The sequence below is a fragment of the Oryx dammah genome, unplaced genomic scaffold, assembly GCF_014754425.2.
Source record: "Oryx dammah isolate SB20612 unplaced genomic scaffold, SCBI_Odam_1.1 HiC_scaffold_22, whole genome shotgun sequence".
Taxonomy (NCBI): Eukaryota; Metazoa; Chordata; class Mammalia; order Artiodactyla; family Bovidae; genus Oryx; species Oryx dammah.
In genome coordinates, this window is record NW_024070206.1 from 9,181,714 (window position 1) to 9,208,213 (window position 26,500).

Here is a 26,500-nt window from a genome sequence, read left to right on the forward strand (position 1 = left end):
AGTCTCAAAAATGTAAAAATAGTTATTCCATAGATACCACAGACAGTAACATAATATCATGAATAAGCAACTCTAGGCCAATAAATGTGACAAAGTAAAACAGATGAATTTCATGAAAAAATTAACTTGCCAAAATCAGTACAAGAAAGAATTCAAAATATAAAAATACCTGTATATGTTAAAGAAATTTAATTCATTTCAAAATCCTTCCCTAAAAGGAAATCTCAGATACAGGTGGTTTTGTTAGTGAATTTCATGAAATATTCAAGGAATAAGAAATAACAATTTTACCCAAATTTTTCAGCTACATAAAGAGCAATAATCCACATAATTTTATGAGTGGTATAAGCTTAGTTTTAAAAAAACCTGGAAAGTCACTGCTGCTGCTATTGCTGCGGCTGCTAAGTCGCTTCAGTTGTGTCCGACTCTGCGTGATCCCAGAGACGGCAGCCCACAGAAACTTATAGACACGTATACTTAATGAATATAGCAAAAAAAAAAAAAAAACTTAATAACTATTAACAAATTAAATCCTACAACATAAGAATGGGTATTTACCTTTCAAAAATCAATCAATATGATTAACAATATTACAAATGATTATAAGAGGAAAAGTATAGGACCATCTCAAAAGACAGAAAATTATTTCATGAAAATTCAACAAATATTCATAGTAACACTCTTATAAAGCTAGGAATAGTAAACACTACCTCAGTGTGATAACAAACATCTGTGAAGAACCTACAACTAATACCTTTATTGGACTGCATCCTGCAGGCCTCCAAGTTCTGTACCTGCCCAGCTGCAAGACTGAAGAGCCCAGAGTCAGCAACAGAGACATCCATGGCTTAATGGATGAAGGGATAGGGGAGCTTCAAGTCTGAAGCTAGATCCTGGAACAAAACCCCACCCCATGGCTGCAGGACTTCGGTTGGATAGCATCACTGACTCAATGGACATGAACTTGAGTAAGCTCCAGGAGTTGGTGATCGACCGGGAAGCCTGGTGTGCTGCAGTCCATGGGGTCACAAACAGTTGGACATGACTGGGTGACTGAACTGAAACATTGCTAGAATTCAGATATCATGGATCCATACCATGCATTTACACCAAAGTTGACATTAGGACTTTGGAACCAAAAGGAGGATTTCAAAGGATTAATTATAATAAACACTGGTTAATGAAGCTCTATGCCTGCACTAGGCAAGCTGTGTTTTGTTTTGTTTTAAATGAGGCAACATTAGATATTTTTCAAAATGGTCATGTACTTGTAGCCCTAATGCAGGTCATAGTGCCTGGTGTCTAAATAGTAAGTTACTATACCTGATAAACAAAACACGATTTGGAAGTTCTGGTCTCTCACCAAAGAAGAGAGGAGGTTTATTGGTCAGTTACAAACCACATAGCTTTTTACAGTCTAAAATACAATCATGATATCAATACTTGATATCAAGTTATGGCTGACCCTATGCTTAAATGGGTTGGAACTTTCCTTAATTCATTTTTAATTGTAAAACTGTCATGCTGTTCTTCTGCTTTGGTCTCTAAGTCATGCCCAACTCTTTGCAGACCCCATGGACTGTAGCCCACCAGGTTCGTCTGTCCATGGAATTCTCCAGGCAAGAATACTGGAGTGGGTTGTCATTTTCTTCTCCAGGGGATCTTCCCAATGCAGGGACTGAACCTGTGTCTCCTGCTTGGCAGGCAGATTCTTTAGCACTGACCCACTGGGAAGCCTCATATAAAATGTCTCAATTAAAAGCTTTAAAATTGCATTTTAAATACCTTTGAAAAAAATACTATAAAACTGATATGCTGATTTTAATATTTAATAGAATAAATAAAACACTGATGGTTTCTTTGTAGAGTTCAAATGTAGACTTGAATGAATCTTTTATCTTTATAAATATTAGAACTTCAGCTATGTTTAACATATATTTTGGCCAAGTGATGGAAATTTATATTAAAAGAATACCAGTTTACTTGTATAACTGTGGAGATAGTGGAACAATACTGATAAAACAACTACTTTACATTTTATGTTAAGACGTGAAAGTGTCAGGCACTCAGTTGTGTCCAACTGTGACCCCATGGGCTGAGCCCACCAGGCACCTCTATCCATGGGATTCTCCAGGCAAGAATACTGGAGTGGGTTGCCATTCCCTTCTCGCAGGGGATCTTCTCAACCCAGGGATTGAACCTAGGTCTCCTGCACTGCAGGTGAATCCTTTACCATCTGAGCCACCGGGGAAACCCTATGTTAAGACAGGGTACTATGTTTAAAGTTTCAACAGAATTTAAATACATATGTGTGTGGTGGCGGGGGGGCGGAGGAGATGGAGGGAGTGGCCGTATGGGTGTAATTTTGCTTTTCCGATAAGTTTTACCACGCATACTCATGTTTATCTATCACTGAGACAGGTTCCTATTCCATTTTTACCTTCATCAGTTTTCCTAGCTCTTTAAAACATATCTTACAATGGAAAAATCTCTTCTTTAAGCTTTTGCAAACATTTGCAACAGTATTATAAAGAAGGCAATGGCACCCCACTCCAGTACTCTTGCCTGGAAAATCCCATGGACAGAGGAGCCTGGTGGGCTGCAGTCCATGGGGTCGTGAAGAGTTGGACACAACTGAGCGACTTCACTTTCCCTTTTCACTTTCATGCATTGGAGAAGGAAATGGCAACCCACTCCAGTGTTCTTGCTTGGAGAATCCCAGGGACGGTGGAGCCTGGTGGGCTGCCATCTATGGGGTCGCACAGAGTCGGACACTGAAGTGACTTAGCAGCAGCAGCAGCCACAGTATTAATCTCTCAAATGCCTCAACTTTACTGGACTTGGAAACTCATGGGAGAGTCTCCTTGTAATAAAAAGTACCATTATCAAAAGCATATGGTGAAACAATGCAGCTTTTCTTCATGACTTCCCTGTGAGTTGGCATCATGACCTCATTGTTCGAGAGCCTGTGTACTGCCACAGGCTTCTCTCCCTCTGGTGCGTGGCCCCAAGATGAACTGTCAGAGATGGTGTGGTATACTGAATAACGGACAAATCAGGGTCCCCTGACATAGGTTTGAAGGCCATAAAATATGAATTTTGTGATTGCCTCTGCATTCAAACTCAGGGACTGATGGAGGGAATATTATTTCCAAATGCCAAGCTAACTAAAACTGTGCAGATCTGCAGAAGGTGTTCCTCTTCGTAGTGTTGGAAGCAATTGCTGAGAGAATGGGTCAGTGCAGACTTCCTCTAGCACTGACCAAACCTTTCCTTGCTACTGCATTTTAGCTGTTCAAATTCAAATCAGGCTTCTCATGACAAATGCCGTTTCTGAGAGACATTGCAAATAAGTAGCAATCCAATCAGGCTGCCTTTCAACTGAGAAGGTCACTGCCCGTCAGCGCAAATAATAGCATGTTAAATCAACAGGTAGAATCAACTTGCCTTCTGCTTTATGACAACTGTTTAACTTGCTGGCACCCTACATATGACATAGATTCATTTTATTTCCCTCTGCTAATGATATAATCTCTTACTGCATTATGGAAAATCTGATATAAAATGAATATGAAAACTTTGTACATGTTAACTCTCTCTGAATAAACAAATTTTCAATGAATTCAGAAACATCACATTAGAATTATTATGTTCCGCAAAATGAGGTAAAACACAGTAAAAGAACTTGAACTAAGAGGAGAAGAGTTTGATTGCTCCGAGTTACCGGCTTGATTGAAAATTCTTTTTAAAAAAATCTTGTTGTCATGATAGCCACCAAGTTTGGTCTATAAATACTACTGGGAAAAAAGATAATGAGACTGTATAATTCAAAATTAAAGAAAAGTCAACAGTAACTTTTTAGTGAGAAAAATAATATGCTGACTCTTTTTGTAAGAATTGTTAAGATTAGAAGTCTCCATTGACAGAGGAAAAAGAAAAAAAAAATGTTCCAATGCACTGTATTCTTATGACACAGGCAGGGTACACACCAGGTCATCCACTTCTCTGTATCTGTCTAGATAAAATTCCTCAACTCAAAGTCCAGACAAAAAAAAAAGCATGTATGTGTACAGAAGGATAAGTGAGTAGACAGATAGAAAAAGAGTTCTGGGTATCTGTAATAAATTGACATCAAATTCCAAAGAGCAATTTTCCAAAAGAGAAAATAATTAAATATAAATCATTTCTTTTCCTTATGAGAGGAAAATTCACAGCTACTTACCTAACCTCTCAATGGAATAGTAGCGCTGTTTACTGTCCACACGTACTGTCTCAGCATAAGGGCTCCCGACACCATATCCAATGATGTAACCTCGCACCACAATGTTTGGGTTTAAGGGAGGGGTCCAACTCATGATGATGCAGTTGGTCTGGGGCCTCACATGAAGAGAGCTTGGCTGGTCAGGAACTTGAGACTCTAGAATTCAAAAGGAGGACCATCAGCATCTTTCATATTAGAACACAGAGCACAGTAAAATGTACCACTTAAACAAGGCTTAACATCATATTCCAGTTCAGTTCAGTTCAGTCGCTCAGTCATGTCCAACTCTTTGCGACCCCATGAATCGCAGCACGCCAGGCCTCCCTGTCCATCACCAACTCCCGGAGTTCACTCAGACTCATGTCCATCGAGTCCTTGATGCCATCCAGCCATCTCATCCTCGGTTGTCCCCTTCTCCTCCTGCCCCCAATTCCTCCCAGCATCAGAGTCTTTTCCAATGAGTCAGCTCTTCACATGAGGTGGCCAAAGTACTGGACTTTCAGCTTTAGCATCATTCCTTCCAAAGAAATCCCAGGGTTGATCTCCTTGCAGTCCAAGGGACTCTCAAGAGTCTTCTCCAACACCACAGTTCAAAAGCATCCATTCTTCGGTGCTCAGCCCTCTTCACAGTCCAACTCTCACATCCATACATGACCACAGGAAAAACCACAGCCTTGACTAGATGGACCTTAGTCGGCAAAGTAATGTCTCTGCTTTTGAATATACTATCTAGGTTGGTCATAACTTTTCTTCCAAGGAGTAAGCGTCTTTTAATTTCATGGCTGCAGTCACCATCTGCAGTGATTTTGGAGCCCCCCAAAATAAAGTCTGACACTGTTTCTACTGTTTCTCCATCTATTTCCCATGAAGTGATGGGACCGGATGCCATGATCTTTGTTTTCTGAATGTTGAGCTTTAGGCCAACTTTTTCACTTTCCTCTTTCACTTTCATCAAGAGGCTTTTTAGTTCCTCTTCACTTTCTGCCATAAGGGTGGTGTCATCTGCATATCTGAGGTGATTGATATTTCTCCCGGCAATCTTGATTCCAGCTTGTGTTTCTTCCAGTCCAGCATTTCTCATGATGTACTCTGCACATAAGTTAAATAAGCAGGGTGACAATATACAGCCTTGACGTACTCCTTTTCCTATTTGGAACCAGTCTGTTGTTCCATGTCCCATTCTAACTGTTGCTTCCTGACCTGCATACAGATTTCTCAAGAGGCAGGTTAGGTGGTCTGGTATTCCCATCTCTTTCAGAATTTTCCACGGTTTATTGTGATCCACACAGTCAAAGGCTTTGGCATAGTCAATAAAGCAGAAATAGATGTTTTTCTGGAACTCTCTGCTTTTTCCATGATCCAGTGGATGTTGGCAGTTTGATCTCTGGTTCCTCTGCCTTTTCTAAAACCAGCTTGAACATCAAGAGGTTCACGGTTCACGTATTGCTGAAGCCTGGCTTGGAGAATTTTGAGCATTACTTTACTAGCATGTGAGATGAGTGCAATTGTGCGGTAGTTTGAACATTCTTTGGCATTGCCTTTCTTTGGGATTGGAATGAAAACTGACCTTTTCCAGTCCTGTGGCCACTGCTGAGTTTTCCAAATTTGCTGGCATACTGAGTGCAGCACTTTCACAGCATCATCTTTCAGGATCTGAAACAGCTCAACTGGAATTCCATCACCTCCACTAGCTTTGTTCGTAGTGACGCTTTCCAAGGCCCACTTGACTTATCACTTATTGCCCAAGTTCCTCCTGGTATCAGCCTCTGATGTGATTTCCATGTTTGATTTGACTTTCACAGAATTTAAGCACAAGGGATACTGAATTCCCTCCAGTATCGCATTATCTTTATTCTAACAGTTTTTTTTTCCCTTAAGCTTGTTTTTTTCTCTCCTAAGTCATGTCTGACTGTTTGCAACCCCACGGTCTGCAGCACAACAGGCTCCTCTGTCCTTTAGTATCTCCCAGAGTTAAATCAAACTCATGTCCATTGAGTCGATGATGCTCTCTAACCATCTCAGCCTCTGCCTCCCCCTTCTTTTTCCTTCAGTCTTTCCCAGCATCGGGGTCTTTTCCAATGTGTTGGCTCTTCGCATCAGGTGGCCAAAGTATAGGAGCTTCAGCCTCAGCATCAGTCCTTCCAATGAATATTCAGGGTTCATTTCCTTTAGAACTGACTAGTTTGATCTCCTTGCAGTCCAAGGGTCTCATGAGTCTTCTCCAGCACCACAATTTACAAGCATCAAATCTTCAGTGCTAAACCTTCTTTATGGTCCAACTCTCACATCTGTACATGACTACTGAAAAAACCATAGCTTTGACTATGCAGCTCTTTGTTGGTAAAGTGATGTCTCTGCTTTTGAATATGCTGTCTAGGCTTGTCATAGCTTCCCTTCCAGGGAGCAAGCATCTTTTAGTTTCATGTCTAAAATTAATTTCATTGGAGGAGGAAATGGCTAACCACTGCAGTATTCTTGCTGTGAGAATCCATGAACAGGATGATAAGGCAAAATATTTCCCATTCAGTTCAGTTCAGTTCAGTCGCTCAGTCGTGTCCAACTCTTTGCTTAGGTATCAGTAATAAGGGGTAAAATCAAGGCAGATGTAAGAATAATAGAAAGGGATATGAAATGTCAAAAACTGTCTTGCCCAAGGATTATTTACTCTGTTTTAACTAGAGATGAAAATAAATGTAACAGTCCTTTCCTGAGAAATTGTCAGGATAAACAATTTAGGGCCATGATTTGCTCAGCATGAATGGGATTGTACTTGACCCATGGTTTATTGCATCTGTGAAAAGGGTATTTATTATTAAAGAAATGAGACAGTGGTTTGGATTAAAGCCACACAGACTCTGCAGTGTGCACGTCTGGTTTAATACTAGGCTCTGCCATTTACTAGCTGTATGTTCTTCTTAAATTATCTTCTCTGAGTTTACCTATGAATTAAACTGGCATTACAAATACTGATTGAATCCAAGCTTGAGCTCTGGAAGTAATCAAGAGAAGCATTCAAATTTGTATTGGATACTCATGAGATATGAAATCTTAAAACCTGATTGATCCTCTCTAAGTCAAAGTTTCCTCATGTGCAGAATGAAGGTAAAGATAGTAATCGTCTCATATGGCTGGGAAAAGATTTAAGGAAATAAAGTACTGAAACACTCCAGTCTTGAACAGAACCAACTGATGTTAGCTACTAGAGAGAAAATGCACTTGCTATCCTGATGTAAAATTTTTTAAAGAGACTGTGGGTTGCAATTAAGATATTGACATTCTAGTTTTTATATCACCATGCTCCCTATGATCCTATCTCTAAAGTAATGAGGTATTTTCTGGACACTAATCATAATTCTAATAAATACTACTAAATTGCTTCCCAGGTTTGAGGTATAAAGGTTAGGTACTCATGACGATCAGATTACAGGAGAGTAAATATGGCAGGCATAAAACCTGTACTCTCGGCATTTATATTAATAGTTTAATGGGAAAGACAGACAAGAGAAAAGGCAATTACAATATACCGTGATACATATTTTGATAGGTTTAATACAGGTATCTGTAGCCTAGTCTTTGAAAATCAAACATGAACTCTAGGAAGAAATTTAAGAAAGAACATTCTCCATCTAAACTTTAATAGTTCATTTAGTGCTTTGCACAGTTCTTGACAATTGATAAGTACTCAAAAATCTTAGTGATTTCAACTGTATTCTAACTGTTTATTATTTCTTTCATAAGTGAAAAGCTCTGAAGGTAACATATGTTAAATATGTAAGAGAATTTGATGATTAATGATAATATTACAGTTTATCTTTTTCCTTGGTATAAGGCAAAAGGTGATGCAATCAGTTCAGTCAGTCAGTCAGTTCAGTCGCTTAGTCATGTCCGACTCTTTGCGACCCCATGAATCACAGCACGCCAGGCCTCCCTGTCCATCACCAACTCCCGGAGGTCACTCAGACTCACGTCCATTGAGTCAGTGATGCCACCCAACCATCTCATCCTCAGTCGTCCCCTTCTCCTCCTGCCCCCAATCCCTCCCAGCATCAGAGTCTTTTCCAATGAGTCAACTCTTCACATGAGGTGGCCAAAGTACTGGAGTTTCAGCTTTAGCATCATTCCCTCCAAAGAAATCCCAGGGCTGATCTCCTTCAGCATGGACTGGTTGGATCTCCCCGCAGTCCAAGGGACTCTCAAGAGTCTTCTCCAACACCACACTTCAAAAGCATCAATTCTTCGGTGCTCAGCCCTCTTCACAGTCCAACTCTCACATCCATATATGACTACTGGAAAAACCATAGCCTTGACTAGACGGATCTTAGTCGGCAAAGTAATGTCTCTGCTTTTGAATATACTATCTAGGTTGGTCATAACTTTTCTTTCAAGGAGTAAGCGTCTTTTAATACCCACCACCAATTTTATCCATTTTCAATAAAATCTCCTACTGGATTAAATGATATTGGGAATATGTCTTTCATTGAAGCTTTTAAAGTAGATATCATACTAACAGCTTTTCAAAAATGATACATTCTAAAGATGCTACAGCAACTCTATCTTCTAAGGAAATGGGTATCTTCTCCTTTGATGATACTCATTTGTGAACAAAAAGGATAAGGTACTACTGGTCTGCCTGGAAGTTGCCAAAGATATAATATACAAAGATGTAAAAAAATCATCTCAAACTGTATCTATAAACCTTAACAACAGAACACAATGTTTGAGAAGAACTTCTCCCCATAAACTCTAAGTGAAAGCAATAAAAGAGATGAAGGGGTTAATTAATACTTTTTGACCCAGTTGCCATGGAGGCTTTCCAGCGTCCTTGCAGTGTAATGGATTCTCCAATGAATTCTGTTTGGCATATCTGAAGCTTTTGCAATAATTTTTGAAACAACAAGATAATCTGTCTAATCTCATTTGATGTTCATTTATGACATTTTCAAAATAATAGGAAAGCCTAATGATTTGAGTGACAACATTCAACATCTTTGAGAATTAAAAAAAAGTATTTTCAGAATAAATATTGATCTGTTTTTCTGAAAGCCTTAGAGCATCTCTCCTGAAAGTTAGTTAAATTAATACCCACAGAATTACATCTGTCAAAGCTTTAAGGATACCCTGGAAATGAGCACACAAACGGGCTCTTGAAGAAGAGGGGCTGACAGTACATGACTCACCTTTAATCTTCACTTCATAAGAGGAGTTTCAATCCTAGATCCAAACCTCTAAATACTTTCTGACATGATAAAAAAAAAAGTGTGTTGATACATAAGAGTATATACTACCTCTCATCTAAACTTTTAATGGACTCTTGGCACACAATTAACATCACTGGGCCAGAAGGAATGGTGTCTGTCAAGTATTAGACTTATGTCATTGAAAATGTATGACCTCATAAAAATAACTGTGTTAGGAGATTGTTTATAATCTGGAATAACCCATTTGTACCTACCTACTCACTTCTCAAAATAAAGACAGAAAAATTTCCTTTTATGTCACCTGCATGAATTTTGTCTTACACAGCTGAGCTTCCAGATTATGAAAGTGGTTACTACTGGGATGAACTATAAAACATTGATTTATAAAATTTGCTATGAAAGGTAAGTGATGTGAGTACTCTTTGTTTGAATACCAAAACTAAAATTTGCTGTCTGCAAGTTCATGAAAGATTTTATAAATACCTCTAGGATAAAGACTGCATATTTAAAGCACAGAGAAGCAGTAAGGTAATTACTGAAATAATTTGAAACGAAAGAACATATTTTGCCTGAAACATCCAAATTAACAAGGCTGCAAATTTCTACCAGAGTCAAGATAACTAGTTTAACTGCCATTCCTGATTGACTATGGAATTATGAATTCTGCTTTGTTTTTATTAATTTATAAATAATAATTATTATTCTCTGAGTGATGACACAGATTTTCACTAATGAGTAATGTTAACGTATAGCAATGGCAACCCACTCCAGTACTCTTGTCTGGAAAATCCCATGGGCAGAGGAGCCTGGTAGGCTGCAGTCCATGGCGTCGCTAAGAGTGAGACATGACTGAGCGACTTCACTTTCACTTTTCACTTTCATGCATTGGAGAAGGCAATGGCAACCCACTCCAGTGTTCTTGCCTGGAGAATCCCAGGGACAGGGGAGCCTGGTGGGCTGCCGTCCATGGGGTTGCACAGAGTCGGACATGACTGAGGCGACATAGCAGCAGCAAGGAAATTTACCAAGCTAATGCCAGTGACATTTCAACAATTACTGTGTATTTTCAATGGGTCAGTCATAGTTTTAGGTACTGGGAATAGAGTTTTGGGGAATATAGGGCCAAAAAATTTAAGAATAAAAAAAGAGACCACGAGGTCTTAGAAAGCTAGGATACAGGATAAAACTGAATTTTATATATGACACACCAAGGAAGGTATCCATGGAAGAATCTAAGGAGAATGATCTGAAAGACTCAGTCAAGTAAACCTCAGGGTGGAAAGCTTTATAGACAGAAAGAGTAACTACTGCAAAACCTCCAGAATAAGAGTGAGCTTAGTATCTGAAGAAACTGAAGGTCACTGTGCTTGAGAATAGAAGTTAAATGAAGAAGATGAAGCAGCAGCCACCCAGTGAGAATATAAAATGGTGCAGCTGCTATGGAAAACAATACGGCAGTCCTTCAAAATATTACAAGTAAAATTACCATATGATCTAGCAATTCTACTCCTGGGTATATTCTTGAAGGAACTGAAAGCAGAGATTCAAAAAAGATAATTATACACCTATGTTCAAAATGACCCAGACTTGCCTGTGAGTGTCCAGGAGTCTCTGGCAGAGGCATGGGTCGGCGGTGGCCTGCTGCAGGGTTGGGGGCACTGAGTGGAGCAGCACATGCATGGGATCTTTTGAAGAAGGTCACTATGATCCTCATTACCTCCACCACAGTTTGGCCCAAGGTAAATTGCAGGGAGGGAACGCAGCCCCACCCATCAAGAGAAACTTGGATTAAAGAATTACTGAGCATGGCCCTGCCCATCAGAACAAGACCCAGTTTCCCTCTCAGTCAGTCTCTCCCATCAGGAAGCTTCCATAAGCCTCTTATACTTCCCCATCAGAGGGCAGACAGACTGAAAACCACAATCACAGAAAACTAACCAATCTAATCACATGGACCACAGCCTTGTCTAACTCAGTGAAAGAAACTATGAGCCATGCCCTGTAGGGCCACCCAAGACGGATGGGTCTTGGTGGAGAGTTCTGACAAAATGTGGTCCACTGGAGAAGGGAATGGCAAATCACTGCAGTATTCTTGCCTTGAGAACTTAATGAACAGTATGAAAAGGCAAAAAGATAGGACATTGAAAGATGAACTCCCCAGGTGGGTACATACCAAATATGTACTAGAGATCAGTAGTAAAAAATAACTCCAGAAAGAAAGAAGAGATGGAGCCAAAGCAAAAACAACACCCAGTTGTAGATGTGACTGGTGATGGAAGCAATCCAATGCTGTAAAGAGCAATATTGCATAGGAATCTGGAATGTTAGTTCCATGAATCAAGGTAAATTGACAGTGGTCAAATAGGAGATGGCAAGAGCGAACATTGACATTTTAGGATTAAGCAAACAAAAATGGACTGGAATGGGTGAATTTAACTCAGATGACCATTATATCTACTACTGTGGGCAAGAATCCCTTAGAAGAAATGGAGTAGCCATCATGGTCAACAAAAGAGTCTGAAATGCAATACTTGGATACAATCTCAAAAATGACAGAATGATCTCTCTTCATTTCCAAGGCAAACTGTTCACTATCATGGTAATCCAAGTCTATGCCATGACCAGTAATGCTAAAGAAGCTGACGTTGAATGGTTCTATGAAGACCTACAAGACTTTCTAGAACTAACACCCCCCAAAGATGTCCTTTTCATTATAGGGGACTGGAATGCAAAAGTAGGAAGTCAAGAAATACCTGGAGTAACAGGCAAATTTGGCCTTGGAATACGGAATGAAGCAGGGCAAAGGCTAATAGAGTTTTGCCAAGAGAACGCACTGGTCATAGCAAACACCCTCTTCCAACAACACAAGATAAGATTCTACACATGGACATCACCAGATGGTCAACACCGAAATCAGATTGATTATATTCTTTGCAGCCAAAGACAGAGAAGCTCTATATAGTCAGAAAAACAAGACCGGGAGCTGACTGTGGCTCAGATCATGAACTCCTTATTGCCAAATTCAGACTTAAATTGAAGAAAGTAAGGAAAACAACTAGACCATTCAGGTATGACCTAAATCAAATCCCTTATGATTATACAGTGGAAGTGAGAAATAGATTTAAGGGACTAGATCTGATAGATAGAGTGCCTGATGAACTATGGATGGAGGTTTGTGACACTGTACAGGAGACAGGGATCAAGACCATCCCCAAGAAAAAGAAATGCAAAAAAGCAAAATGGCTGTCTGGGGAGGCCTTACAAATAGCTGTGAAGAGAAGAGAAGTGAAAAGCAAAGGAGAAAAGGAAAGATATACCCATTTGAATGCAGATGTCCAAAGAATAGCAAGGAGAGATAAGAAAGCCTTCCTCAGTGATCAGTGCAAAGAAATAGAGGAAAACAATAGAATGGGAAAGACTAGAGATCTCTTCAAGAAAATTAGAGATACCAAGGGAACATTTCATGCAAAGATGGGCTTGATAAAGGACAGAAATGGTATGGACCTAACAGAAGCAGAAGATATTAAGAAGAGGTGGCAAGAATACACAGAAGAACTGTACAAAAAAGATCTTCATGAACCAGATAATTATGATGTGTGTGTGATCACTCACCTAGAGCCAGACATCCAGGAATGTGAAGTCAAGTGGACCTTAGAAAGCATCACTATGAACAAAGCTAGTGGAGGTGATGGAATTTCAGTTGAGCTATTTCAAACCCTAAAAGATGATGCTGTGAAAGTGCTGCACTCAATATGCCAGCAAATTTGGAAAACTCAGCAGTGGCCACAGGACTGGAAAAGGTCCGTTTTCATTCCAATCCCAAAAAATGCAATGCCAAAGAATGCTCAAACTGCCACACAATTGCACTCATCTAACACGCTAATAAAGTAATGCTCAAAATTCTCCAGGCCAGGCTTCAGCAATACGTGAACCGTGAACCTCCTGATGTTCAAGCTGGTTTTAGAAAAGGCAGAGGAACCAGAGATCAAACTGCCAACATCCGCTGGATCATGGAAAAAGCAAGAGAGTTCCAGAAAAACATCTACTTCTGCTTTATTGACTATGCCAAAGCCTTTGACTGTGTGGATCACAATAAACTGTGGAAAATTCTGAAAGAGATGGGGATACCAGACCACCTGACCTGCCTCTTGAGAAATCTGTATGCAGGTCAGGAAGCAACAGTTAGAACGGGACATGGAACAACAGACTGGTTCCAAATAGGAAAAGGAGTACGTCAAGGCTGTATATTTTTACCCTGTTTATTTACCTTATATGCAGAGTATATCATGAGATACGCTGGGCTGGAAGAAGTACAAGCTGAATCAAGATTGCCGGGAGAAATATCAGTCACCTCAGATATGCAGATGAGATACTTAAAGTTGTCCAATTAGTAAAAGACAAAGTAGAATTGTGATTGCAAGGAGATGGGGAAGAGGGAAGAGTAATGAATCATTGGTTTTCAAGATCAAAAGTGGTTTGGAAAAGCGTGATAGTGACGTTATGCAACAGTGTGTCTATACGTAATGCCAGTGACCTGTACACTTAAAAATGGCGAATGATATTTAATGTGTATTTTAAAACCATTTTTTAAATTAAAAAAAAATTAGCAGACCCTAAAAGTATGTTTACACTTGTCGCTTTCCAGGTGGTGCTAGAGGTAAAGAACCCACCTGCCAATGGAGGAGATGTTAAGAGATGAGGGTTCGAAACCTGGGTTGGGAATATCCTCTAAAGAAGAGCATGGCAACCTGCTCCAGTATTCTTGGTTGAAGAACCCCATGGACAGAGGAGCCTAGTGGCCTACAGTCCATAGAGTCACAAAGAATTAGACCCGACTGAAGCGACTTAGCAGGGATGACCATGGTGGAGATGAAATGTAAGTATTTGGACATTTGAGAGGCAGAGTCAACAGGGCTGTGTAAGGAAGAGGTTCCATGATAATTCACAGATCTTTAGCTTGGGCCACTGGTGAAGGATATAATGAACTGAGGAAAAACAGACAAATTCTTTGGTCATGTTAAATGCAAGGTGCCTACTAGTCACATGCATAGACACCAGGCAAATAGGGTATATAAGTCTGAGGTTTTGGAGAAAGACTGTGGAGAAATTTATATAGAGAGATGAGAAGCCACCAGTATTTAAAATAAACCTGGATGAACACAGTGTGAACATGTGTGTAAACAAATAAAATACAAATAAGATAATGTCAAATAAGTAAGACGATGTCAAGCAAATATCATTAAGTCTTCCCGCACCACACTGGAAGACCAGGTTCTTTACAATGGCCTAAAGGGTCACGTGTGACCCACCCCTTTGTGCCCTTAGTTCTTTCTCTGTCCTCGTCTCCTACCGCTTTCCCCCTTGCTCACCTCGCCCCAGCCATTTACTCCGTGTGGGACCCTGACTTTTCTGCAAACGTGACAGACATACTCTGGGCGCAGGGCATTGCACTTGCTGTACCTCTGGGAAGCTCTCCCTCAGATATGCCTTCCTCCCTGCCCTTCTTCAGGTTTTATTATCTAATTTCCAACTTCAGACTTCTTTGGCTACCATATTTTAAAATTGCAATCTTTACCTAAACTCTTCATCTCCTAATAATCTCTTTTTTCCCCCCATAGGGCTTATGGTCACTTACTGCACTACCTATTTCATTATTCTTTGTCTCATCTCTTCCCATAAATTCTCTATAATGCTAATAATTAGAATGGTTCCTGGCCCAAAGTGCTCAAAAATATAGAAACAAAGTCTACGTTTCCTATGAGGTTCAATACAATTATCATTATGTACAACTCATGACATATAAAATTACCACAATTTTATATAACTCTATATGAAAACTTTTAAGAAAAACATTTTTAAATTTTTGATGTTGAAACAACACAAAAGTACAGTTATTAATGCCATTTTGTCTTGGTCACCAGCAAGATTTGTCTCCTCTGGCTCCTGAAAATGAAAATGATTGCTGCTGTGTATCGGGTTCTATGGACATGGCGTTGCCAAGTTGTTGGGACTTTGACATATCTGTTCTCTATTTAGTATGCTGCAGATTATGGGTCATTTTGTTAGAGTTTAGCTCCAGTCCTTAACAGCCTATATATACATACATACATAAATATATAATGATTATTTTTTTTAACAAAGAATTAGAGAAAGCCAATGACATATCCACACTCTCTTTCCAGTTCTGATACATACTAATGTTTCATTTCTATTGGCAGTGCTTGTTCTCAGCAATGGATATCATCTTCCTTGTCACTCACTTCTACAAACTGTGAATGCTGCTTGTTTATTGCAGTGGACAATCACTTCTAATCATCATTTAACTCTACCATAGGAAGTTAAAGGATATGTATTAGGATGTTTACAGCAATAGTCTGATAATCTTTGGATGGTAAGGCCTATGTTGCTCTGTGGTGTATATTTTCCAACGTGTTGCTCTATGGTGTATATTTTCCACCTGCAATACTACATATTTACTGTTTCTATAACAAAAGTATATTCAAATGTTACAGTGGCTTTCTAAATTTGTCCATAAACATCCATCAAGATTTGTTTAAATAGTATAAATGTATGCTATATAAAAGTCATATCTTTATAACTATTATGTATTTCTTTATAATTTACATATTTTTATGTTAATCTTTTTATCATTGAGTAGTAACTCTCTGTCCCAAAAGATATATTTGGCTTTTAGAAAACTACCAAAGATAAATCTATATTTATTTTCTGTTAGAATGATTAGCATTTTTACTCCATCCCTTTATTCTAATTCTTTCACATCTTAATATTTTATATTTGCTGATTATAAATATCATATACCTTGATGTTTTAAAATCTCAGTTAATAATCTATCCTTTAACTGGTAAGCTTAATCCATTTATGTTTATTGTTATTACTATATGAGGATTTATGTCATTTTATTATATACTTTTAATTTCCTATTTATTTGTAACAAACATTTAGTTTTCTTCATGATTTTGTTTGAATAGGCTAAAGCACTCTCCCCCACCATTATTTTTTCTCCTCTACTGAATAAGAAATTATACACTTTATATCCTTAAACTTGTCATTTTTCAATTTTGAAAGGATATGAAACTTGAAATGTAGAATTAATGATATCTTTACTTTTCATAAGAACAACATTAAAAAAAATCTCTAAACTGTTTAATCTCCATGATCTCCTATCCTTTACCACCTCATTTTTGTCAACTTTTTGTTAACTTTCCAAACTATTAAAATTTTTGTTTTATAAAGTCATAATTTGTTCAGATATGCCCATATATTACATTATTTTGCTAATACTTTCTCTAATCATACTTCTAATGATTTTCTTTTTATCTTTTTTTAAAAGTATAGCCCTTTACAAAAAAGATAGTGGTGATAAATTCTTTTTTTTTTATGTGAAGGGTGTTTATGTTTCTCCTTTCCTTGTATAATTATTCAGTTGGCTATACAATTTGGGGATGATGGAAATTTTTTGTCAGCACTTTGCAGACATTTCATTGCTTCTTGGTTTAACTGTTACTATTGGGAATTCTTCATCAATATAATTATACTTCCTAGATAAGTAATCTCTCTTTGGGGCACTTTAAGCTCTTCTTTTTGTCTTTATCTCTGTACTGTTCAATATATCAAAGCTAAAGCATTATTCCTGAGTCTGATAATCCATGTATTTCATCAATTCTGGAAAATTCTCACTTCTTATCTTTTGAAAAATAACTTCTCCATTCTTTATTTTCTTTGGGGATTATGACTGATGCATGCTAAATTTTCTTATTTCATGTTTAATGTCTTTAGAATTTTCTCTCTTTTATCTATCACCATGTGTTAATTTTGTTTTCACCTATGTTTACTATATTATTTAACACATCCAGTGACATTTCATTTCAATGACTATATACTTGTCATGTTTAAAGCTTTTATTTTTTTCTAATCATCTACATAAATTATTTCTCAAATCTGGATTGGCCTTTTGAATTTTTTGGGAAGAACCTTGTTTACATGCTTTGACTGCTTAAGTGTTGTATATTTGAGATTTGAAGTTTCAAGCCTGGAATATTGGTAGTTATCAATATAAACTTATTTGCCCATTTCATATGTGTATGCATGAATATGTGTATGTGTTGTCACGCCTCCTGTCATTCTGATCTTCCTGTTTCCTTCTTCTAAGAACACTTCTGGAGAAGGAAATGGCAACCCACTTCAGTATTCTTGCCTGAAAAATCCCACAAACAGAGGAAGCCTGGCGGGCTCCAGTCCATGGGGTCGCACAGTTGGACACAACTGAAGTGACTTAGCTTGCGTGCATGCAAAAACACCCAACCACAGTAGGTCCACCTAGAGAATTCAGGGACAGGAGAGTTCCCGGCCGGGGCCAGGGTTGGGGGGTGCATTATGCAGCCTACCACAACTCTTCCATGTATTCTCCTCTTCTTTCTTCCTTCTTTGTTTCTTTTCTTTTTCTACTCTTGATTTAATTTCTTGAAATTAGTCAAAAACTTATTTTTGTCATTTCTCATTCTTCTGCCTAGAGACACTCTACCTTTCAGAGTCTATTTTTTTAATGCATATGATACTTCCTGGGTAATCCCATCATCTTAGAGTTTATGATTATTCTTAAAATAAACTTTAATGTGTTCTTCCTCAATGCCATGCACCCAGGGAGTATCACCCCTATAATGCAGATTCCGAAAGATGGAAGTTCTTTTGTGGCTCATTTTGCAAATGAAGTGAATTTGCAGTAATCCCACTTTACCATTACCTAAAAGATGCTTGCTCCTTGGGAGTAAAGTTATGACCAGCCTAGATAGCATATTTAAAAGCAGAGATATTACTTTGCCAACAATGATTCATCTAGTCAAGGCTATGGTTTTTCCAGGGGTCATGTATGGATGTGAGAGTTGGACTATGAAGAAAGCTGAGCACCAAAGAATTGATGCTTTTGAACTGTGGTGTTGGAGAAGACTCTTGAGAGTCCCTTGGACTGCAAGGAGATCCAAGCAGTCCATCCTAAAGGAGATCAGTCCTGGGTGTTCATTGGAAGGACTGATGCTGAGGCTGAAACTCCAGTACTTTGGCCACCTCATGCGAAGAGTTGACTCATTGGAAAAGACCCTGATGCTGGGAGGGATTGGGGGCAGGAGGAGAAGGGGACAATAGAGGATTAGATGGCTGGATGGCATCACTGGACTCGATGCACATGAGTTTGGGTAAACTCCGGGAGTTGGTGATAAACAGGGAGACCTGACATGCTGCGATTCTTGGGGTCGCAAAGAGTCGGACATGACTGAGCAACTGAACTGAACTGATCAGGCTAATAGGGCTAATTATCTATTTCCTGGGGGCGGGAAATTGGAGCCTGTTCTTAGATTCAGAGTTTTTGCTTATATCACTGTTGCAATTTCAGGATTCTCTGCATTGGTAATTTTTGCTAGCCAAGTTCCTCCATTTTATGGTAAGGGTTTAATTTATATCATTATTGATTTATATAACAATTTCTACCTGTTCACTTTAATTTTATTTTTAAGCAGCACAAATGGATACCCATGCTGTTTCCTAGAGAATGCCTTGCTGAACTTAATCAAAAATTCCTTCATATCCTATGCAAGACATTTACATAAGAGCTTTGGGGAATTCTAATGATTTTGTTTTTTTAAGCTGAAATTTTGAGATGCAAAATAAATATTTTAAAACTTCCCAGCTGTTAGTAGTAGCAAACATGCTTTCAGGGAACCCTGAACAAACAGTGAGGTTTGGCTCTATAATTACTTTAACAAAACATCTTAATTAAAAGGGTAATCCATAAGGAACTGGAGTATTTCTCCAAATTACTGCTTTAAAAAAAAATTTAAGCATATTATTTTAATAGCCAATTATATTAAATAATCATTACAGTTTACACACATTCTTAATTGTATGATATCAAAGTCATTTCTAAATTTGAATATCACAAATAATGCCTCACTAAATATATTTTGCCCAGTGCTTCCCACCCCACCACCCTTCCATCACCCTCAGATAATTTCCTTATGTAAGAATCCAGGAAGCAGAATTTGCTTATGTCGCTTAACATATTACTATTGATCTTCAGACGGCTTAAGCCAAACAGAGAAGGCAAGAGAAACTACAGAGGTCATAGAAAGAGAGGGAATGGCTTTCATTGCTTTCAGCTGTCTATATGCATCACTGCTTCTGTTGAACTGACTTGCAAGGCTTAAAGTTATCACCCTAATGAATAAATCACACCTTGAGTTCACAAGGAGACTCGAAAGCAAGGAGAGGCAGCCATCCAATAACATACACTTAGAAGGTCCAGCACTGGGCCTCCCTCCCAGGACAGATTTCTCTGGTTACAGCAAAGAATGCCTCTCATTTCAAGTGGTTTTCACAAAGATTGCTTGCTCCTTATCCAAAAGCTTAACAGAAATCAAAGCCATTCTATATGGAAATCTGACTTCAGAAAGCTTAGCCTTGAAAACTCTGATAAAAGTCATCTTAATCTCAATTTATAAATTAAACATTTACTTGAGTAAGTTAAAATCTCAGATGAATATTTAAAGAAAACCCCCCTAGCTTAAATATATGTATATGTTTATTCTATAGATTCTATACAGATTCCATATTCTATGCTATTTCTATATTTTCAGATAGAGAGAAAGCCATCAAGCTGCATATTCTCTTGGGGCTATTAGCAACCACTTTCGGAGAGGGCAATGGCAACCACTCCAGTACTCTTGCCTGGAAAATGCCATGGATGGAGGAGCCTTGTAGGCTGAAGTCCATGGGGTTGCTAAGAGTCGGACACAACTGAGCCACTTCACTTTCACTTTTCACTTTCATGCATTGGAGAGGGAAATGGCAACCCACTCCAGTGTTCTTGCCTGGAGAATCCCAGGGACAAGGGAGCCTGATGGGCTGCCGTCTATGGGGTCGCACAGAGTCAGACATGACTGAAGTGACTTAGCAGCAGCAGTAGCAGCAGCGACCACTTCTGAGCTTGTCCATTTATCCAAATCTTAATTCTTATCCAAGGTTACACTTTTTAATATTTGAATGATGCAGTCAAATGAAGAAAAACCAGAGGAAGGAAGAACAATCAGATTCAGTTTCGGGGAGTAGCTCAGTGAAGAGATCATGGGTCAAGAAGTTGAGAAAGCCTTAGGATCAAATGTTTGTTTGTTTTTTTCATGCAGCAGGTGAAAACAGTGCTTTACAAAGCAAGTGAAACTCATCTGCCCCAAATTTCTACAGTTAAATGTAGTTTCCACTCCTATTAGTTTCCACTCTGTTTTAAAGGCTAATGATCTCAAGGAGTATAGAACAGGTGCATGCATACTCAGTCACTCCATTGTGTCCAATTCTTTGCAACCTAATGGACTGTAGCTTACTGGACTCCTCTTCCATGGAATTGTCCAGGCAAGCATACTGGAGTGGTTTGCTATTCCTTCTCCAGGGGATCTTCCCAGTCCAGGGACTGAACCCACGTCTCCCCCATTGCAGGTGGATTCTTTACCACTGCTCCACCTGGGAAACCCTAATTATCTCAAATCATAAACTATAACAGCATTATGTACAGGAAGTATGGACTCCACTAGCTTTCTTCTATTAATTTGTATTTACATTTTATCAGATCGCTAATGCTCATGGCCAGTTCTTATGGTCCACGATAACTGTTTAAACGATTTTAATCCAAAGGTCTAAACAATTTTAACCCAATGAAGATGTGAAAGAATGAGTGAAGAGGCAACAGATGAAATGTGTTGAAATGTGTTCAGATAGTTGGTTGGTAAAGGATTGAGGATGAATTCTGAACTAATGATGATAGACATGCTTTTTCTTAAGCCATGCTTTTTGAAGAATGTTTACTATTCTGTCCTACACACCCTTTCCTATAATCCTAGCTGTCAGTCCCCTTTCCCTGAAGTTTCTAGTTTAAGTACTACTTGTTCCTATGAAGCCTGCTTGATCACTGCAGCCATTGTTAACGCCTCAAGAGAGTTCTTCCTGTTTTTCACATTTGTACTGCCCATTACTTGGCACATCATAGGTACTGAATCAGTACTCAAATAAGGAGAAACTTAGGGAGAAATGCTGCATGCAGAAGAGAGATAACTCTTAAGCTAAAAACATGGTACAGTTCAAACATCCAAGGAAATAGCATTTATTAAGACTCTATGCATGAGCTCTGCATAAAGGTCCTTGATTAGCATAGATGTACGAAATTGGCTTCCCTCATAGTGCAGTGGTTTAGAATTCACCCTGCAATGCAGGGGACATCAGTGTGATTCTTGGCCCAGGAAGATCCCACATGCTGCAGGGCAACTAAGCCCAGGTGCCACAACTACTGAGCCCACACGATGCAACTGCTGAAGCCTGTGTCCTCCAGAGCCTGTGCTGTTCAACAAGAGGGGCCACTGCAAAGAGAAGCCTGCTCGCCGCAACTAGAGAAAGCCCTCACAGAGCAATGAAGACCCAGCACAGCCAAAAATGAAATTAAATAAATAAAAGTAAATTTTAAAAAAGTTTAAAAAAAGAGATGTATGAGATGGAGTCTACTTAGATCCAAGGGATATGAAAAGAATGTAGTTAAGTGGGAGTTCTGTGCCATCCCAGGAGCTGCGATTTTACATTTGGTTCTTGTTACCACGTGAGTCATTCAGAGCAAGGAGTAGGAGCAAGTAAGTCAGTGGAGTGTCCCATTCATCCCAGGTGTTTTATGGGAACTTCAGCATCTCCACTTTGTTTATTTTCACTCCTTCCAGTAAGAGACATAGTCCCTTAGGTTTGGGTAAATGATATGACCTCATTTCTTAGAATCTTTGGCCTTGAATCACTATTTTTATCATCACTGGGTCAGTTCTACAGGATTCATGGACACTTAGCTTTGATAAACCGGACAGGACATTGACTCACCCAACCTGGTCTTGAGTATCAGCTCCACAGTTGCCAGCAGAGTGAGATCCAGTGAGCTTAATTTTCTTAGCTTAACTTGCTCTTTAAATATTGGGAACTCATGTACACCCGTGGTGGATTCATGTCAATGTATGACAAAACCAATACAGTATTGTAAAGTAAAATAAAAAAATAAATTTAAAAAAAGTAAAAAAAATAAAAATAAAGATAACAATATATATTACAATGGAGAGAAGAGAGTATAAAACACAATATATAAAGGTTAAAAGTAATTTCTCAAGTAAAATAGAGAAATGAAGTATTCCTATAACACATTGTAGCCATCCTTGTATTTTTTACATGAGACCAATCAGGTTCTCGTGACTTTGGGCCCAGCTCTCCCGATCTCCTTGTCATACTTCAGACACCAACGGGGCTCCAGTCTCTGGATGTCTATTCTTGCTATTCCTTTTACACCAGGGGCTCTTGTCTGAACTATTTGCATGGCTGTCTCCCTCACTTTCTTTTTGCCTAATCTGAGAGATCTTCACAAATCCCTACATAAAAGAGTATTCCCTCATCATTTGCTATGCCTTCTGCCATACTTCCTTTTTTTCACATCATCTGTCACTACCATTTCTACCTTGATAAAATTTATACTCTCTGAGAGTAGTAACTTTGTTTCTTGTTTTGCCCCTAGAACCTAAAATGATGCCTGGTATAGAAAAACTTTCAAGAAGAAATATATGTTGAATTAATGAACACATGATTTAAACTTCCCTAATTCATTACCGAAGGGTAAACATTCTGCAAAGTGTGACTTGATGTAGCTCCATGACTTCTTGATTTATCTAAGACAAGTTAAATAATATTTATTTTCTAAGGCTCAAGGTACTTTATTGTAAGATAGTCCTGAATTGGCCCATGTATCAGTTCAGTTACTCAGCTGTGTCCGACTCTTTGCAGCCCCATGAACTGTAGCACGCCAGGCCTCCCTGTCCATCACCAATTCCTGGAGCTTGCTCAGACTCAAGTCTATCAAGTCGGTGATGCCATCCAACTATCTCATCCTCTATTATCCCCTTTTTCTCCCGCCTTCAATCTTTCCCAGCATCAGGGTTTACTTCTAATACACTTTTTGGGTTTTAAACAGGGTATTCTCTTCAAAATGCAAACATAACTGTCAGTAGTTTTAAAAATATTCTTTCATGGCTTGCTTAGGATAAAGCAGGTTATAGCTTTAATGATACTCTTAGGATAAAGTTTAAATTCTTATTTTGGTCTTGCCAAATGTAGAATCTGCCTTTCTGGCAAAAATAATTGTGTGCCATCTCTGTGTTTCAGCTTTGATGGTCTTTATTTCAGACCCTAATAGCAGTCTAGTCAAGGCTATGGTTTTTCCTGTGGTCATGTATGGATGTGAGAGTTGGACTGTGAGGAAAGCTGAGTGCCGAAGAATTGATGCTTTTGAACTGTGGTGTTGGAGAAGACTCTTGAGAGTCCCCTGGACTGCAAAGGAGATCCAACCAGTCCATTCTGAAGGAGATCAGCCCTGGGATATCTTTGGAAGGAATGATGCTAAAGCTGAAGCTCCAGTACTTTGGCCACCTCATGCGAAGAGTTGACTCATTGGAAAAGACTTTGATGCTGGGAGGGATTGGGGGCAGGAGGAGAAGGGGACGACCGAGGATGAGATGGCTGGATGGCATCACGGACTTGATGGACGTGAGTCTGAGTGAACTCCGGGAGTTGGTGATGGACAGGGAGGCCTGGCATGCTGCGATTCATGGGGTCGCAAAGAGTCAGACACGACTGAGCGACTGAACTGAACTGAACTGAATAGCAGTACTATGACCTATGTTGACTTCAAACTTGCATTCAGCTTGCCTTCTCCTCAGTTTTTAATGTATGCTTTGCAGTGATAATTCTTGTTGATGCTTCAGGTCTCAGTTTTAAATAAGATCTTCTCTCTATCCGGCTGTTTGTCCATCTATCATTCTATTTAGCCATCCATCCTAAGCTGAACTATAGGGTACTGCCAGTATTCAACCAGATTCATACTATGACGATGATGATCCCCTATGACTTCATTTAGAATGTTTGTCTTTCTAAGCTACACAAGGAAAATAATCATATCTTTCTTATTTATTATTATATCCTCAGAGCTCAGTACAATGCCTGATGTTAGGGAAACTTTCTGTAAATACTCTTTGAATTAATGTGCTATTACATAGCCGTGATTATCAGTATTGTGGAAATAGTATTTGTTGGTTGTTTTACTGCCAGCATAATCATGTTGTAAAACCAAGACTGTGACTATATTAAAACAATTGAATGGCAGTGAGTTATTTAGACAGGGAAGACAGGAAAGATCAAGGAGGAAGAAAATTGAAAGAAGGAGCCTAAGGAAGAGTCAAGGAGAACAGATTTCAGAAATGGTGATGGAGAGGAGAGAGGAAGAGAGAAAAATGAGAGGAACAGAGAGAGACAGAGAATTGTCAGTTCCCAGTAACTGGAATATTTTCAGGTCTGTCACTGAAGAAGTACGTGAATTCCATTTTCAATTAGTTAGGTAGCCATCATATTTTCAATACACATGTGTTTATTCTTTTAGCTACTTTTTCCTTGGTCCCAGTTTGGATCACCTAGTTTTAAGTCTACTCATTTTAACTTCCTTCTTTTTCAAGTATCTTTCATTTTTTATAAATTTCTACTTCATGTATCTGTACTTCTCTAGAGTATATTTCTACTTTATTATTTATATTTTTGTTTATTCTATTATTTATTTTTCCATTGCTTCCATTACCCCTTTCTCTTGAATTTTATTCTCATATTTAGTCATGATGCTTTTTATTTTAAGAAGTACTTCTCATCTGATAATTTTGAAGATTTTGTTATATTGAATGCACTGATATGTGATTTTATATGAACCTCAATATCTCATCCACAAGTATTTCAGATAACTATCAATTAAGAAGATAGGGCAGACTATCCTTTATGTAAAAAAAGTGCCAAACATTAACGATCATATCATAAGCTAGTCAAAAATACATATTGCTATTTGTAGAAGTATCATAAAAGAGCCAGGGAAGCTATATAAAATAATTACATTTTATGCTTATTATCAGAAATTGCAGGCATTCCTCTGAAGAACATGGTTAAGATCAATTACTTCAAATAAAATAAACAGAAAAAAGGTCATTTCAAATTTTTTGAAAAAAAGTGATTTGCTATGAAGACTAAAATTAATTTATATTTATATGGCATTGCTGAAGACTCTATTCATTCAGGGTTTTTTGATTTGTTTTGTTTTGCATCTAAAGATACAGGAAGAAGAAACATCCTTAATGTGGAAGTTCATCAATTTTTTAGAGGTATTCTTTGAAGCTGAAGTAACAAAGAAGACAGATATCAGAGTGACAGTGATGGGGAAAGGTCTTACCATCAAGATCATTCTCTGGAGTCTCTGCTGTGAACCAGTTGGAAGGTGGGCCAGTGCCATTGACTGTCATGGCTGACACCTGAAAACTGTACTGACTTCCTTTCTCCAGTCCTGTGAAAGAATTTTCCAGAGAAGGGGGAAAAAAAAATTACTGAATAACAAGTATTTTTCATGGGTTTTAAAAGTTTCAGCAAAATTTCAACAATACTAAACATGCTTTACATTTTCTGTGATTGTTGTGGTAATTACTGTTATTTTGGCCAAAAGGGTTGGAAGATTACAGCAAGAAATCAAATTATTTTTCATATATTCTCATTTATTTTTCCCAGTTTACAAAAATGTATCCTTGAAAATAGCCTCAGGGCAGATGCAGAATATAAAATATGAACGATGAAGAAATAATCAAAACTAGCAAGGATCATTTTTCCTCACAGTCCAGAAGAGGTCTGCCTATAAATCAAGAACAGTCAATCTAAAAATTTATGCTCCATCATTCATTCAAGGTCAGTGATTCCTTTGGGCAAAGAAAGAGAACTCCAAAGCCACTGTACTTCAGCTGAAAATACGAGGTTTTCATCTCTCGAAAACATCTCAAGGCATATTTGTTTTGCATTAGGTTCCATACTATAGCATGAAGAAAATCTATCTCTATGATAACTTGGACACGGATTGCAGTACTCAGTGATGACCTCTGAGCTGATTTTCCAG

At 38.5% G+C, this 26,500-nt stretch overlaps 1 protein-coding gene across 1 annotated transcript in view; it reads right to left on the minus strand.

Annotated features, from left to right (window-relative positions):
• DCC (DCC netrin 1 receptor) overlaps positions 1 to 26,500 on the minus strand; it is an 811,418-nt gene that overhangs the window by 214,133 nt on the left and 570,785 nt on the right. Inside the window, exons 14-15 of the mRNA XM_040264220.1 lie at positions 25,793 to 25,903; positions 4,223 to 4,417 (exon numbers count right to left, since the gene is read on the minus strand). Coding sequence (XP_040120154.1) covers positions 4,223 to 4,417; positions 25,793 to 25,903 — 306 coding nt within the window. The remainder of the gene's footprint in view (positions 1 to 4,222; positions 4,418 to 25,792; positions 25,904 to 26,500) is intronic.